Raw genomic sequence first — 17,496 nt, 5'->3', positions numbered from 1 at the left:
ATGCTTCAACAGAGACAACCAGCAAAGCATCATCCTGCATCCCTCCTCAGGACAATGTTTTTTGTTTGTTTGTTTGTTTGTTTGTTTTAGATTTTATTTATTTATTTAACAGACAGAGATCACAAGTATGCAGAGAGGCAGACAGAGAGAGAGGAAAGGAAGCAGGCTCTCTGCTGGGCAGAGAGCCCGATGTGGGGCTCGATCCCAGGATCCTGGGATCATGACCTGAGCCGAAGGCAGAGGCCTTAACCCACTGAGCCACCCAGGTGCCCCTGTTTGTTTGTTTTTAGGACAATGTTTCTATTAACATCAATTCCAAGTTTACCCAATGACAGTTCCCTAGAACACATAGTTTCAGAAGCCCTCTAGATATTTCAACAAATTTAAAGACCAGGAGAAAAGTAGGAAAGGAGGGATCATTACATTAAAACAAAACAACAAAAAGCCTACAGAAAACCAAAGCATTTCTTAGTTCTTACTGTGTACTACAGATCTAGTTTCCTCTAACATGGCTTGAGCTGCTGTGAGAGTAGAGACAGCACCGTATTCCCTTTGCATTCCACTCCATGGCCTAGCACAGTGTATAGGTTGTACAAAACGGTATGTGTGCCATACATGCTTACTGAATTAGCCAGGCATTTTAAAATGACCATTGTAATCTATGTGTTATACTTCTCTAAGTGTTGTTGTAGACCCAAAGTAAATTAAATGCCAAGATTTTTAACACTTGATTCCAGGCCTTGAAACAGAACATAAAAGGTGACAAGTTAAGATTGTTGAAACAAGGGACGCCTGGGTGGCTCAGTTGGTTAAGCAGCTGCCTTCGGCTCAGGTCATGATCCCAGTGTCCTGGGATCGAGTCCCGCATCGGGCTCCTTGCTCAGCAGGGAGCCTGCTTCTCCCTCTGCCTCTGCCTGCCATTCTGTCTGCCTGTGCTCGTTCTCTCCCCCTCTCTCTCTGATAAATAAATTTAAAAAATCCTAAAAAAAAAAAAAAGATTGTTGAAACAAGGGGTGCCTGGGTGGCTCAGCTGGTTAAGCGACTACCTTTGGCTTGGGTCAGGATCCTGGAGTCCTGGGATCGAGTCCCGCATCGGACTCCCTACATAGCGGGGAGTCTGCTTCTCCCACTGATCTCTCTCTCTCTCTCAAATAAATAAATAAAATCATTAAGAAAAAAAAAAAGATTGTTGAAACAAATACAGATCTTCAAAATGTCCCAGAGAATTAGTACATGAACAATACTGACATAGAAAAATATTTAAAGACTGTTACATGAAAAATACAGATCCTAAATAGTACATGTCCACTGAATATAACTATGAAATGATTTATGTACATGCATTAACAAAGACCAGAACAGAGAATTAAGATAAGAAGAAAGGAATGGTTCTTTGAGCAACTACCATGTGCCAGGCACTTTATATGTTACAGTATTACTAATTTAGAATCAGGAAGGCCTGGGTTTGAGCCTGGCTCTGCCACTACTAGCTAAATGCCCTTAGGGAAATTTAATGATCTCTCCAAATGTCCTCATCTGTAATATTATTATTAATTTTTAAAATATTTCCTAGATGCCAGGTCCTGAAGATTTACCAGTGAACAAGACTAACACAATCCTGTCCTACTCAGTTTACAGTCTATCAGGATAACAATAATGCAGTCATATAAAATATATTTGTTACCCACCTATCATATGCCAAGTAAAACTTTAGGCAATGAAGAGAAAGCAAGCAAGAAAGGCCCAAACTCTCATTCAAGTGGGAGACAGGGGAGGAATGACAGTCAAGCAAATAGGTAAACAGGAAAATTAATGTAAATGCTATGCAAAATATTAAAATAGGAGGATATGATAGAAAGTATTTGTGTAGGTATGTCAGATGAGTTGATCTTCCTTCTATGAGGAAATGCTATTTTTTTTAAAGATTTTATTTATTTATTTGACAGCGAGAGATCACAAGTAGGCAGAGAGGCAGGCAGAGAGAGAGGAAGGGAAGGAAGCAGGCTCCCTGCCGAGCAGAGAGCCCGATGCGGGACTCGATCCCAGGACCCTGAGACTCACTTCTAATGAGTAAAGTGGAAGCAATGGTGTACTTCTGAGAACAGGTCATTCTGAGAATAGGTCATAAAACACATTGTAACTTCCATCTCTGCCCCCTCCTCAATCTCAGATCAATCACTCTGGGAGAAAACCAGCTATCATATCTTGGAGGACACTCAAGCAACTCTATGGAGAGACCCACAAGGGAATAAACTGAGGCTTCCGGCCAAAAGATAGTAAAGAACTGAAGACTCCTGCCTACAGCAATTAGAGTGAATATGGGAACAAACTCTCCAGCCTCAGTCAAACCTTCAGATTACTGTGCATCCAGTCAACATCTTGATTTTAATCTCAAAAAGGCCTGAATCCAGAACTACAAGATAAGCCATCCCAGAATTCTTGACCCACAGAAACTATGAGATGATAAATGTTTACTGCTTTAAGGCACTAAATCTGGGGTGATTTATTATGTATCAATAGATAACTGATCAATGTTTTGGCATCTCGGAACTGGGGCAATGCTGTAACAAAAACCAAAATGTGGAAGTGGCTTTGACATCAGGCCTTGGAAGCTGAATGGACTTTGAGGAGTTAGTAAAAGCTAGAGAGTGCTGAATAAACTTTGTAGAAGTATGGTGACCACTGAGAAGCTATGGGTGAAGGCTTTAAAGGGAAGTGAGAAAAATCTTATTGGGAACTCAAGAAAAGACGATCTTTGGTATGTAGTGACAGAAACTCACCCCCAGGAATGTGTAAATTAGAGAATACACCTAATGAACTGGGTGATCCAGCTAAGGAGATTTCTAGATATATTTTGAAGATGCTACTTGGTTTCTTGCTTAAAATGTAAAATATAAGATGTGAGACAGAAGCTAAAGGAAACACTGTGAAATAAAAAAGAAGCCAGGCCTTCTGGATTTAAAAATTCCCAGCTTCACCAGGAGGCCAATGATGCTAAATTAAGAATGGCTTCCAAGCAAAAACAAAATCTAGGGCACTGTCGGGAAAGCAAGGTCTAAAGCTGAAGCTAAGAGTGTGACTATAAAGTTGTACGTTAGGATCTCAGGAAGATTCAAGGTGGTGCTCCAGAGATCCATTCACTTAAACAACAGGTCTCCTGAGACGTTTTAGAGGTACTGTCCTGAGGAGCCCCAGCAGAAGCCCGGGTTAGAGCAGGGCTTATCATAAAGAGACTTGCGGGTATGGTTTGCCTAATTGAGCGAGCCTAATAAGATCCACAGGAGACCCACAAAACTTTAAAGATAATTATGTCAGGAGGAATGCTACCATCTTGGACTGAAGGAGATCAATCAGTATGAAATGAAGAGAGGCTTCCACAGGCAGTGTGCAGGCCAGGAAACTGTGCAGCTACAAACATGGGCTACCTCTCATGAGCGAGGATGGCTCCAAGGGCCATGCTAAGAGCCATGAAGAACATCCCCACACCTCAGGTCTTCGTCGTACTACTAACCTGTGTCTGGGTGGGTTTCAGAACCTGTGAACCAGTGACTCCTATTCCTCTGTTTCCCATTTTCAAACAGAAGTATATGACAGTTATGCCATGCCAATTTTCCTGTTTGCTTTGTTTTGTTTTGTTTTGTTTGGGGTGGATGGGTTGTTTTAACAAAAATGTCCGTAATGATTATTCTCTGCCTGTCCTACCACTAGAAGTTGTGTGTTTGGGAACAAATTATTTGTCGCTTTAGTTCACAAGTTTTCAGATCAAATGAAACTATACTCAAGGAACTAGACCTAAGGAACTACACATACAAAAAGCCTCACCGAATCAGAATTAGATAGCAAAATCTTGAATTTCCAGCGGATACTGTAGAGGGATGAGATGTTTAGGAGGACTGGGGTGGAGGCTGTTTGCAAACGGGAAGAGGTAAACGATTTGTGACCATAGTGTGAAGTGTGGTGATATTAAAATATGTCCACAAATTCTTTGCTATTCCTCCTTCAAGAGGTGGAGCCTAACTCCCCTGTCCTTGAGTGTGGGCTGAACTGAGTGAATCACTTCTAACTCATAAAGCAGAAGTGACAGTGCATTCCTTTGGAGGGCAGGTCACAAACACACGCTAGTTTCCATCCTTCCCTCTAGGAGATTATTCCCCCTACGGGGAAGCCAGTTACCATGTCACGAAGACACTTGACCAGCCTGATGCAGTCTGACATGACAAAGAACTGAGTGAGGCCTCTGGCCGACAGCTAGCCAGTCGGGCCTTCTGCTTACAGACATGTGAGCAGTCTAAAACCAGGCAGGTGCATCACTCACAAATTCCTGACACAAAGAATCTAAGATAATAGATGTTTGTTGTTTTTAAACCATTAAGTAGCAGTAAATAACTAATAATAACTAATACAATCTCAATTTTTTTTTTAAAGAATACTCTCTTCTGGGGGAAGAGTGGATTGAAAAAGTGGCAAAAATAGGAGGGAGACCAGTTAGGAAAGCATCGCAGTAGTCCAGGTAAAAGATGATGGGAGCTTGGGGCACGTGGATGGCTCAATGAGTTAAACGTCTGACTCTTGGTTTTGGCTGAATTCATGATTTCAGAGTCAGGAGATTAGGCCCTGCGTTGGACTTCATGCTCAGTGTGCAGTTGGCTTGAGATCCTCTTCCTACTGCTCACACTGTCACTCTCTCTCTCTCTCAGATCAGTAAATCAATAAAATCTTTTCTAAAAAATGCCAGCTTAGGGTGCCTGGGTGGCTCAGTTGGTTAAGCAGTCTGCCTTTGGCTCAGGTCACGATCCTGGAGTCCTGGGATCAAGTCCCGCATTGGGCTCACTGCTCTTCTCCCTCTCCCACTCCCGCTGCTTGTGCTCTCTCTCTCTCTCTCAATCTCTCTCTCTCTCTGTCAAATAAATAAAATCTTTAAAAAAAATTTTTTAATGCTGGCTTGAAATAAGGCAGCAATAATCAAGAGAATGGAAAACAGATAAACTGGATTGCCTGATGGATTAGATTGGTATCGTCTAAGATGAACCTTCAATGCGTGGTAGAAGAAACAGGGTGCATCAGCATAACACTAACATCTCTGCGTGGCAGGCACAAAAAAAGTGTTTTTGAACAAACAATGTAATTTAATCCTCACAGTAAGCTTAGCATGTAGGTACTACTTTATCCCCTTTTTACAAAGAAAGCAATAGACATTAAAAGATGCTTATTTAAGGTCTCATAGCTATTACAAGGTGAAGGCAAGATTCACAGTCAAGACAATTGGACTCTGAGACCATACTTTATTTTTACTGATATATAACTTACATATGACACTGTGCAAGATTAAGGTGTACAGCGTGATGATATGCTGCACACATACACTGCAAATGATTCCACAATCAACTACAAATGATGACCAAAAATAGGTAACACTTCTATCACCTCACATAATCTTTCTTTTTGGTGGTCATAAGAACATTTAAGATCTAGTCTTTTTTTTTTTTTAAGATTTTATTTTTATTTATTTGACAAAGAGAGAGATCACAAGTAGGCAGAGAGGCAGGCGGCGGGTGTGGGGGGCAGATTCCCCGCAGAGCAGGGAGCCCAATGCGGGGCTCGATCCCAGCACCCTGAGATAATGAATGACCTGAGAGGCAGAGGCTTTACCCACTGAGCCACTCAGGCGCCCCTAAGATCTATTCTTTCAGCAACTTTTAAGTATATAATATGGAGTTGTTAACATACAGTCACCATGCTGTACATCAGATCCCTAGAACTTAGTCATCTTAAAACTGGAAATTTGCACCCTTTGACCAACATCTCCTCTTTTCCCCTCACAATCTGGTAGCCCCTCACAACCACCACTGGACTGTTTCTATGGGTTTGTCTTTTGTAGATCCACATATAAGTGAGATTTGGTATTCGCCTTCTCTGATTTATTTTACTTAGCATAATGCCTTCAAGGTCCATCTGTGTTGTAGCAAATGGCAAAATTTCCTTCTTTCTCATGACTAATATTCCATTGTATATTTATACCACATCTTCTCCATCTATTTATCAATAGAAGGCCACTGAGGCTGTTTCCATATCTTGGCTATTGTGAATAATACTGCAATGAATATGGGAGTGCAAATATCTCTTCAAGATCCTGATTTCATTTCCTTAGGATATATACCCAAAAGTGGGATTACTGAGTCGTATGACAGTCCTATTTTTTTCTGTGGAGCCTTCATGCTGTTTTCCATAGTGGCTGAGCCTATTTACATTCCCATCAACAATGCACAAGGCTTCCCTTCTCCAAATCCTCAACAACACTTGTTTTCATTTCTTTTTAATAACATCCAATTCTAAGAAGGTTGTGGTGGCATCTCATTGTGGTTTTGGCCTAATTTCCTTGATGATTAGTGATGCTGAGCATATTTTCGTAAATGTAGTAACCATTTGTATGTCTTCTTTCAAAAAAAGTCTGTTCAGGGCACCTGGGTGGCACAGTTGGTTAAGCATCTGACTCCTGCTTTTGGCTCAGGTCGTGATCTCAGGGTATGAGTTCAAGCCCTGTGTGAGGCAGTGCAGAGTCTGCTTAAGACTTTCTCTCCCTCTCTCTCTGCCCCCCACCCTGTTCCCACTCTAACAAACATTTTTTTTAAATGTTCAGATTTTATTAGTTTTTAGATTTTTAAATGTACAGATAAAATTGGACTACCTTTCATTCCCTTCACACCCTTCCCTGAGGCAGGGTTTGAAGTGAATCCAATAACTATCAGATAAATAGTATACTGTATCTTTCTGGATTTGGTTTCTTTGTTGTTAAATTTTATCAATTTGAGATCTACATTGATATATATAGATCTGATCTACATTGATATATGTAGATCTAATGTATTTATTTCATATGAATCAGTCACAATTGATTTATTCATTGCCCTACTAACAGGCATTTTGGTTGCTTTGAGTTTTTGTTCTTAAAAGCAGTTCTGCAATAAACAAGCAAAAAAATGTTCAGTTTCTCTGCCCATTTTTAAGTGAGATTTTCTTCTTGCTATGGAGTGGTATAAGCCATATATATATATATATATATATATATTAAAAGCTAACCTCTTATCAGATAGATGGTTTGCAAATATTTTATTCCATTCCGTAGGCTGTCTTTTCACTTTGTGGATTTCTCCTTTTGGTGTGCAGAAGCTTTTTGGTTTGATGTAGTCCCACTTGCTTATTTTTCCTTCTGTTACTTGTATTCTTGTTGTCATATCCAAAAATCACTGCCAAGACCAATGTCAAGATTTTTCTCTTGTCTTCCAGGAGTTTTACAGTTTCAAGTCTTACATTTAAGTCATTGATCCATTTCCAGTTAATCTTGTGAGTGGTGTAAGATACGGGTCCACTTTCATTCTTTTGCATGCAATGATCCAGTTTTTCCACCACTTATTGAAGAAACTATCCTTTCCCCATTAGTTATTCTTGGCTTCCTTCTCAAATACTATTTTACCATATACGTATGGGTTTATCTCCGGCCTTTCAATTCTGTTTCATTGGACTACATGTCTGTTTTTATGTTGGTGCCATACTGTTTAATTACTACAGCTCTGTAATATAATTTGAAATCAGGAAGTGTGTTGCCTCTAGATTTGTTCTCCTTTCCCAGGGCTGTTTTAGTTAGTTGGGAGTCTTTTGCACTTCTGTACAAATTTTAGGATTGTTTTTCTATTTCTGTAGGGGAAAAAAATGCTTTTGGAATTATGATAGAGATTGCACGAAATCTACAGATGGCTGTAGGTGTTATGGACATTTAAAAAATGTTAGTTCTTGGGGCACCTGGGTGGCTCAGTGGGTTAAAACCTCCACCTTCCACTCAGGTCATGATCCTAGGGTCTTGAGATTAAGCCCCACATAGGGCTGTCTGCTCAGCAGGGAGCCTGCTTCCCCCAAACCACTCCCTGACTCTCTGCCTACTTGTGATCTCTGTCAAATAAATAAATAAAATCTTTATTAAAAATATATTAGTTATTCAGATCCATGAACATGGGCTATCATTCCATTTATTTGTGTCTTCAATTTCTTTTACCAAAGTCTTAACAGTTTTCAGTGTACAGATCTTTCATCTCCTTGATCAAATATATTTTTAAGTATTGTTTCTGATGCTGTGGTAAAAGGGATTATTTTATTTCTTTTTCAAGTATTTTGTTGTTAGCTTATGGAAACACAACTGATTTCTGCATGTTTACTTTTTTTTTCTGGCAACTTTACTGAATTTGTTTATTGTGTGTGAGTGTCAAGTCCTTAGGAGTCTTTGATCCTTCCTCACACCAGAAAGACCCTAAGGAACCTTTTGTATATACCACCTGAAGAACAGAGCACTTAATCACCATTGACTATTGCAAACAACTAAGAAACTCTGGAGTGAAAAGGAGTTTAAGTTGTGTTTATTACCAAAAGCTTTAAATTTTCAATTGTATAGAGAAGATCAGCAATTAGACTAAAATGCCAACTATAGTTAGTTCTGAATCACACATTTTGTTTCATTACAAGCATCCTCCCCAGCGTTTAATTACATGTAGCCGTCTTCCTTTTACTAGAAGCATCCTGAAAAATGTTTAATCCAATACAGGTACACATTTGAAACTGACATATACAGGAGCCAAATCAATTTACAAAATTCCATATTAAAAGGTCAGTTTATATCCTTACATTATTCTCAAACTTTTTAAAAGGAAAGTTCAAAAAGTTATACATGTTGATTACTTTTAAAAAATGGGAAATGAGGTCTCTGGGTGGCTCAGTCAGTTATGTTTCTACCTTTGGCTCAGGTAAAGATCCCAGGGTCCTAGGATCGAGCCCCACATTGGGCTCCCTGCTCAGTGGGGAGCCAGCTTCTCCCTCTCCCTCTGCTGCTTCCCCTGCTTGTGCTCTCTCACTCTGTCAGATAAATAAATAAAATCTTTTAAAAAGGGAGGGGGATATAGAAAGACTAAAGAAATAAAAATTACTTATCATCACACTATCCCAGGAGCATTTTGCCATAATTTTGCTCAGTCCTGTTTTATACAAACCTAAACACACAGTTTTACAAAACTGAGATCAAACTTGAATTTTTTTGTCATGTGAAAAATAAGACTAGATAGCATTTAACACTCAACAAATATTAATTAGGGCGCCTGGGTGGCTCAGTGGGTTAAGCCGCTGCCTTCAGCTCAGGTCATGATCTCAGAGTCCTGGGATCGAGTCCCGCATCGGGCTCTCTGCTCAGCAGAGAGCCTGCTTCCCTCTCTCTCTATCTGCCTGCCTCTCCATCTACTTGTGATTTCTCTCTGTCAAATAAATAAATAAAAATCTTTAAAAAAAAAAACAAATATTAATTAATGTCTATATCTCTAAGAGGCATATACTATTATTACCCTCATCTTACAGATAAAGACCTGAACTTTAAAAAGGTAAAGAATTTGCCCAATGTCACAAAGGCAGTAAGCTGCCGATGCTGTTAGGATGCTGTTAGTAACCACACTGCTTCTTTCCTCCCGGGATTATGCTAAAGATCAGGGAAAAGACAGTTGGTGAGAGTGTCTTGTAAATTATAAGTGCCACATAAAATTTTAGCATTATTCCACAAAAATAGGAGGCATATAGGATGCCTGGGTGGCTCAGTTGGTTAAGCAGCTGCCTTCAGCTCAGGTCATGATCCCAGCGTCCTGCGATCGAGTCCCACATCGGGCTCCTTGCGCCGCAGAGAGCCTGCTTCTCCCTCTGCCTCTGCCTTCCACTCTGCCTGTGCTCGCTCTCGCTCGCTCTCTCTCTGACAAATAAATAAATAAAATCTTTAAAAAAAAAAATAGGAGGCATATTAAATTGGGAGTCATGACCCAAAGATGCCCTGACCCCAGAGTCTAGAATATGCCTGAAAGAACTGGGAAAAAAGAGGGCAGAAAGGCATCCCATGGGGAAGAAAGAGCATCTGATACACTGAAGAATTCTGCTGTGGAATACAAGAATAAGAACTAGGGCTTATCTGATACCTTCTAACAAAGGGTATCAAGAAGTACCAATCTCCAGCAAAGTATATCCTAGCAGTTAAGACCATGAACTCTGGCTTATTTTGCCTGGGTTTGAATTCTGGCTCTGTCATGTGACAATGTGGCAAGTCATCTAATCTTTCTGTAACTCCATATTCTCAAATATGTAAAAACAGGAATAATAATAGTACCCATTTCACAAGTTCATTGTGGAGAGTACATCAGTAAATTAAATAAAGTATTTAGAATAGTGTCTGGCATATAGTAAACATTACATAATTGCTAGATATTACAGTTTACATTTCTAGAATCTCTCTTCTCTCCTCATGTTTGTGATGTTATTCTTATTTTCTAGAATAGCTCACAGTAATCTCTTCGTTGAAATAGATTTTCTTAGTTTACTTATTTTGTGGGGAAGCAAGACAACTAGTAAAGACCAGGAAGAAAAAAAATGGTAGTAGCCCAGATAAAAGAACAATGGCTTAATAATAATTAAAAAAAAAAAAAAAGGGGGGGAGTCAGCCTACAGAGAAATTTGTCTCTGGACTTAACTCATTAGCGAGTTCTCAAAATAATTACATATAAAAATTCGAGGTGCCTGGCTGACTCAGTCAGTAAAGCAAGTGGCTCTTGATCTCAGGGTTGTGAGTTCAAGGCCCACGCTGGGCAAGGAGCCTTTAAAAAAAAAAAAAAAAAGGCTAATCAGCTATAGAAACCATCCATGGTTTGAATGGAAGTGTGGAAGTATGGATAAAAACACCAAATTATGGCAGTTGCTTTAAAAGAATCAGAAAAAAAGGGGCTCTTTCACTTACTTTATGTGTTTTATGTTTGCAGGTAAAAAAACCACATAAATTCTCATAAACAAGTCAGCAAAGAGGGCCCCATACATTCTCTATTCATCTTCAATTAATGAGACAAGGATCCTGAAAAGCCTACAGGACAGGACAGAGAGAAACGGAAAGACAAGGTGAGCTACCTTAGAAATGTGAAGGGTCTGTACAACGGTGAATGCAGTAAATCTATCACAGACAGGAAAAGACTAGTGTGGGGTAGAATAACATTCCACACCAGGGTGGAGTATGTGGCAGACATCCCTTTTCCCTTCCTTGGATAAAACCATTTTAAGACTGGGAGTGGGCATTTTGACAGGAAGAATAAAATGATTATTACTTTTTCTTTTTTTTTTTTTTTTTAAGCTGGGCTTTAAAAAGAGCCCAGCTTTAAAAAAAAATTTTTTTTCTTTCTTTATTTATTTGAGAGCAAGCGAGCATAAAGAGGTGTGGGGGGGGGGGGACAGAGAGAGAAGCAGACTCTCCACTGAGCAGGGAGCCCAAGACAGGACTCAGTCCCAGGTCCCTGGCAGACACTTAACTGACTGAGCCACCCCGGCGCCCCAAGAACAATATGATTATTAAAGAACGTACAGGATTTGTGCTTGGGACCTAACCCAGGGCTTTTAAACAACTCTCTGAGTTAGAAAATATGTAACAAATGAGTATACATAATATACATATGCAAGCATAAAGAAATGGAAGCCATATGCAGCCAGCACCAAGCTTAAGAGAACATTACCATTACCTCTGATAATCCAAATGCCTTTTGGGCCCCTTTCCACATCACCCACCTCACTCTCCCCAGAAGAAACCACTGTCCTGATTTTGTGCTCATCACTTCTTTATTACTGTACAAATGTTATAACCCTAAATAATGGTTTCATTTTGCCTGCTTTTGAGCCTTTGATTTTGTTTCACTCAACATTATATTTTTGAGATTCAACCATACTGATAATTATAGCTGTGGTTCATTCATTTCACTGCTGCCCAGTATCTCACAGTACGAACATAACACAATTTATTTAAACATCCTACTGTTAAAAGACATTTACGTAGATTTAGGTAGTTTCCAGGTTGGGGCCATTAGAAGCAAAAAAAAAAAAAAAAAAATCAACATTTCAATTTATGTCCCTAACACACATGCAGGACTTTCTCTAGAGGGTATGGATTTTGGAGTAGACTTGCTGGGCCATGGGTAATACCACATTCAAGTTTAGATGACATCCAACTGTTTTCCAAAGTGGTTTACTGTTGCCATTCCCACAGGCTCCACATTTTTCACCATTACTTGTTCTCATTGTGGTTTTAATTTGTGCTCCCCTGATTTCTGATAAAATTGAACATCTTTTACATTTCTTTTTGTCATCTGTTTCCTCTTCCATGAGATGACTATTTGTACCAATCTTTAATAGGTAATTTTAAAATTTTTGATTCACTGCCATCCTTTATTTATTCTGGATACTACCAATCATCTATTGGTGATCTGTGTTGCACTCATATTCTCCCATTTCATGGCTTATCCTTTCAATTTTGGTAAACAGATGTTCTTCATTCTGACGGAGTCAGATTTATACAATCTTTGTTCAGAATTTTTACTTCTGGTATATTAAAAAATCACTTCCCACCATGAGGTGATGAAAATATTGTCCAGTTGTGGGGTTTTTTTTCCTAAAAGTGTTACACATTTTTCATTTTCATACTGATGTCCTTAATCTCTCTGGAATTGATTTTTACATATCGTGTGGGACAGGCTTCCAATTTCATGTGTTACTATTAGATAACAATTGTTTTAGCCCCATTTTTAAAAGTTTTTCCTTTCCCCACTAACCAGCAGTGCCAATTCTGTGATTTATCAAGTTTCCATATATGGGTGGATCTGTTTCTAGGTTCTCTGTTCCCATTCACTGGTCTATTACCTTAATTATGATTGTTTTATAAGGCCTTGAACTCTTCCCACTTTGTTTCTCTTCTGGCTATTCTTGGCTCCTTGCTCCTTCATATAATTATATGAAATTATAACCACTTTTTATCAAATTCTATTCAAAAATCCTGTTGAAGTTCTCACTGGAAGTGTATTAAATTTATAGACTAATAGGAAAAATTGATAAGTCAATCTAGTCATAAACATAGTACTTCACTCCATTTTTCTAGATCTACTGTGGCTTTCAATAAATTTTTAAAATTCTTGGGCTGCCTGGCTGGCTCAGTGTGTGGAGCATGTGACTCGTGATCTCAGGGGATTTGAGTCTGAGCCCCAAGTAGGGTATAGAGATTACTTAAAAATAAAAATCTTTAAAAAACATAAAAATTAAAAAAAAATTGGTGCACCTGGGTGGCTCAGTTGGTTGAATGACTGCCTTCAGGTGAGGTCATGATCCTGGAGTCGCAGGACTGAGTCCTACGTTAGGCTCCCTGCTCAGCAAGAGGTCTGCTTCTCCCTCTGACCTTCCCCCATCATGCTCACTCTCTCTCATTTTCTCTCTCTCTCTCTCTCTCTCTAAAATAAATAAATAAATAAAATCTTTTAAAATTAAAAAAAATTCTTTTCACAAAGTTTGGCATTTCTTTTGCTATGTATATACTCCTAAGAACCTCATTTTTGCTGTCATTTTTATTCTAAATGGTGGGGGTTTTTTTAGAATCACCTTTTTTTTTCTTTTTTTAAGATTTTATTTATTTGTCAGAGAGAGAGAGGGAGAGAGAGCGAGTACAGGCGGACAGAATGGCAGGCAGAAGCAGAGGGAGAAGCAGGCTCCCTGCCGAGCAAGGAGCCCAATGCGGGACTCGATCCCAGGACGCTGGGATCATGACCTGAGCCGAAGGCAGCTGCTTAACCAACTGAGCCACCCAGGCGCCCCAAGAATCACCTTTTTTTTTTTAACTAATGTAGAAAAATGCAGTTGACTTTAGTATCCTCCATTCAGTGAATTTACTAAACCTCCTAGTTTTTATGATTTATCTGTAGGCTCTTGAAAGTTTTTATTTTCCTTCTCTCTTTACACCTTTCACTTCTCATCTCATCACGCTGGTTAGGATTTCCAGTACAGTGTTGAGTAAAAGCTGCAACAGCACACATCCCTCCTATTTCTGGTTTTAAAGGAAATGTTTTGTATTGTTTTGTTTAAGCTTTATTTATTGGAGAGAGAGCAGGAGCACAAGAGAGCATGGGGCAGAGGGAAAGAGAGAGAGTGAAGTTCAAGCCGACTCCCTGCTGAACATGGCCCAACTTGGGGCTTGATCCCAAGACCCCCAAGACCTCGACCTGAGCCAAAATCAAGAATCAGACGCCTAAAACACTGAGCTACCCACCACCTGGTTTTCTGCAGATATTCTTTATCAGGTTAGGAAGTTTTCTTTTATTACTGCTTCGCTAGGTGTTTTTATCATGGTTATAATTTGGACTTAATTGAGCATCTACTGATAAGAACATGTATCTTTTGCAATATGTGAATGCAGAAAATAATACACATTTGTCTCATACTAACTCAATCATGCATTCCTAGAATAAGGCCAGTAACCCAGAACTTTTTACCTGTAAAGTCAGAAGAGGTTAGATGATATCTGCTTAAAACTCACTAAATTTTATGATGTTAGTCTTACTTGCTCACCTCAAGGCCCGGTCTCCTCTACAGCATCGTTCCTGACTCATCCATGCATTCTCTGAGCTCTTAGAGCATTTACTATTGATATTATTCATTTGATACTTGGCATGTGTTAATTTTTATATGTCCTGTCTCCCAACTGGACTACAAGTTCCTCAAGGAGCACTATTAAGTACACAATAAATGCTTACTTAAAATATTCTTGTGGATAAAATAATGAAACATGAATTGGATAATAATGCAGCATCCTTAAAAAATGAGACTTCTAGACATGAAATTTCTAGAACGCTGAAGTTTTAATCAGCTAACAGTCACTGAAACATAACAATTACTCTGAATTATACTCCACACTGTCCTGCTTTGTTAACAGTATTCCGGCCATGCTTTACTCATTTCTTGATTTTAAGCAAAGTCAACTGTTATTTGTTGAGTACAGTCAATCATTAGGAATGTCAGTTATGGTGCTGTGCTAAAGATACAGCTGTGGATACATAACATGTGGGATGCAGAACCTCAGCTATGACCTTGAATGATTCTTTAATAAGAAAGAAAAAAGAAAAAACAAAACTGGCATTTTTTTCCCCTTTAGCACTGACCTCTAGTTAACTCTCAGCAGCAATTTACACAATTCACAGATTCACACATTTCCTCCTCCACTCCACCCTCTTTTATCCCGGCATTACACAATGCAGAGCTGTAGGACTGATCCATTTTTAGCAGTGATACTGTGAAAAGTTACCATTTCTCCAGATTACAAGTACTTTCCACCTTGTTTTTCCATTGTGGACTCCCTTCTCTGTACCTACCACCAGCTGACCTCATCACTGCTTCTAATCTCTAGAGAGAACACAGCATATGGTGTAACTAGGGGCACAGAATCTGGAACCAGGATGCCTGGGTTCAAACGCCAATTTGACATTTACAGTTCCAAGTCCCGGGATAAGTTACTTAAACTTACTATTCCTCAGTTTCCTCTTCCATATAATGAGAATAGACACATACCTACCTCATAAGATTGTTACGAAAATTAAAGGAGTTAATATTTATAAAGTGCTTAAACCATGGCCTAACATATAGTAAGCAACACACGTATTGTTAAATACATGGATAAAAATACTGTCAAGTTGAACTTGACTTATCACTCCCTTATCACTCTTAAAACTACTCCAGTATTTCTCATTTTTGGTTGTGGTTGTATTGTTGGTAGTGGTGGCATTCTTTTGCGGAGAGGAGGACAGTGCGGACGTTACTAACTGATCCTGGCGCTCCTTCTCTCTGGTCAGTGCCTCCATCAGACATGGAAGGGAAGAGGGGGGAGGTGTGTCAGGTGTACTCATTCACTGTTCTGTTAGCCAAGCTAAAGTGAGCACAGGTGTTTTTTTTTTTTTTTTTAAAGGGGGGGCTATTTATTTAATCAGCATAACAGGAATCTAGGGACATGTGTGACTGCTATTTTCAACTATTTGCAGGGCTGGGAAGGAGAAGAGACAGCATTTAACATTCTATGGAACAGCTACAGGCTCCCCATCACTGAACGTGTTTAAGCAGGAGACTGGTGACCAGGTGTAAAGATGCTGTAAGAAAGAATTTTTTAATTTAGAGTCAGATAACCTTTAAGATTCCTTCTACCTCTAAAGTCTTGGCAATACCCGCGTTGAGTCATCAAGACATTACAATCTAGTTGTGAGTCACACATCGCCAACGCTCTCCTGAAGGCACAGAATTCTCCCCTCCTCACAGCGCTTGGCACACTACAACAGATCGAGGCGAGGAATGCTAGCCCGCAGGCTGCGTATAACTCGACTTACAGCAACAAAAACTTCTCTGAAACTCAGCGCGTCAATTAGCTGATTCCAGACTTCTGTTACGACCAACAAATACAATAAAGCATACATCCCAGACGGGATTTGGCAGAAAGATGCGTGTCCGGATTAACGATCAGACAGTGCTTCGCTGCACTCTTCCCAAGCCAGACAAAAGCGGCCCGAAGGGAGCCGCAGGTTAAGGGGCAGGGGCAGGCAGGGTGGCCCGGGGTGAACTGGCGCCCAGCGAGCCGACGCGCGCAGAGGACAGGGACAAAGGCCTCGGGGAGAGCACGCTGGACCTGGAGGCCGGCAGGAATGCCCCAGCCGGAGCGGCCAGCAGTCGGGGTGTGGACTGGGGCTGCAAACGTGTGGGCCACCGCAGGGTCCTCTCTGCCTCGGGGAAGCCCGTGCGGGGCCCGCCGCCGGAGCCACAGCCCAAGGCGGGTCGCGCGGGTCAGGCCGGGCGGCGCACCTGCCTGCCGGGCTCTCGGGTCCGCACCGGGGCTCCCCGCCCCTCCGCCTCCCCTGCCGCGCAGCCCCCTCGGCCTCGCCGCCGGATTTCGGATGGACCAGACCAAACGCCGAAGCCGCAGCCGCAGCCGCGGCCGGTCCCCGAGCTTCAGACCCGCGGCCCGACCCGACGCCGCAGTCCTGCCGCGGAATGGGGGGCAGCGGCGGCCTCCCGCCGGGCCGACACGACCCGACCCCGGGCCGTGCGAGCGGCCGCCGCCATCGCGGGCCGCGGCCGGGGGAGACGAGGGGCCGCGCCGGGAGCCACTTTACCTGAGAGACCAGCGGGAGCAGCGTCTGCTCCACAGAACGAGTTTTGATCTCCAGTCCCGAGTCGAAGGCGAAGCCGGACGGGCCGGCGCCGCTGACGCCGGCCGGGCCCGAAGAGGCGGCCATGGCCCTCGGCCCGTCGCGCAACCGGGACGCCGCGCCACTGCGGGCCTGCCGCCCGCCAGCCAGCACGCCCGCGGCGGCGGCAATGCACCCGCGCCGCCCGAGGCCCCGCCCCCGACCGGGCCACGCCCCCGGGGCAGCCACGCCCCCACGCGCTCGGGTCTAGGGTCGGTCCTGCAGCCCCGCTAGGTCTGTAACGCTCCAACTCCCCCGCCCGGAGGGATCAAACCAGGCACCTGCGGGCATCCCGCGGCTATGTGGCCTCCTACTGGGGCAAGGACAACTATCCCTAGCAGCCCTTTTCGTCCTCCTGGTAGGTGACTCGTCTTAACTCTGAATTCCCACGATGATTTCTAGAAGC

The 17,496-nt window shown here is 41.6% G+C and overlaps 1 protein-coding gene across 2 annotated transcripts in view; it reads right to left on the bottom strand.

The window, feature by feature from the left end:
* The window catches only part of CTNNAL1 (catenin alpha like 1), a 63,654-nt gene extending 46,427 nt beyond the window's left edge, over nucleotides 1-17,227 (bottom strand). Inside the window, exon 1 of one of the 2 annotated variants that reach the window (XM_059141685.1) lies at nucleotides 17,016-17,227. In XM_059141685.1, the coding sequence (XP_058997668.1) occupies nucleotides 17,016-17,138 (123 nt within the window). In that variant the 5' untranslated portion in view covers nucleotides 17,139-17,227. The remainder of the gene's footprint in view (nucleotides 1-17,015) is intronic. The other variant, XM_059141684.1, reaches the window with a different exon arrangement.
* Nucleotides 17,228-17,496: the final 269 nt, after the last annotated feature.

Source organism: Mustela lutreola, chromosome 12, assembly GCF_030435805.1.
Source record: "Mustela lutreola isolate mMusLut2 chromosome 12, mMusLut2.pri, whole genome shotgun sequence".
Classification (NCBI taxonomy): Eukaryota; Metazoa; Chordata; class Mammalia; order Carnivora; family Mustelidae; genus Mustela; species Mustela lutreola.
This window is presented reverse-complemented; position numbering and strand designations above follow the sequence as displayed.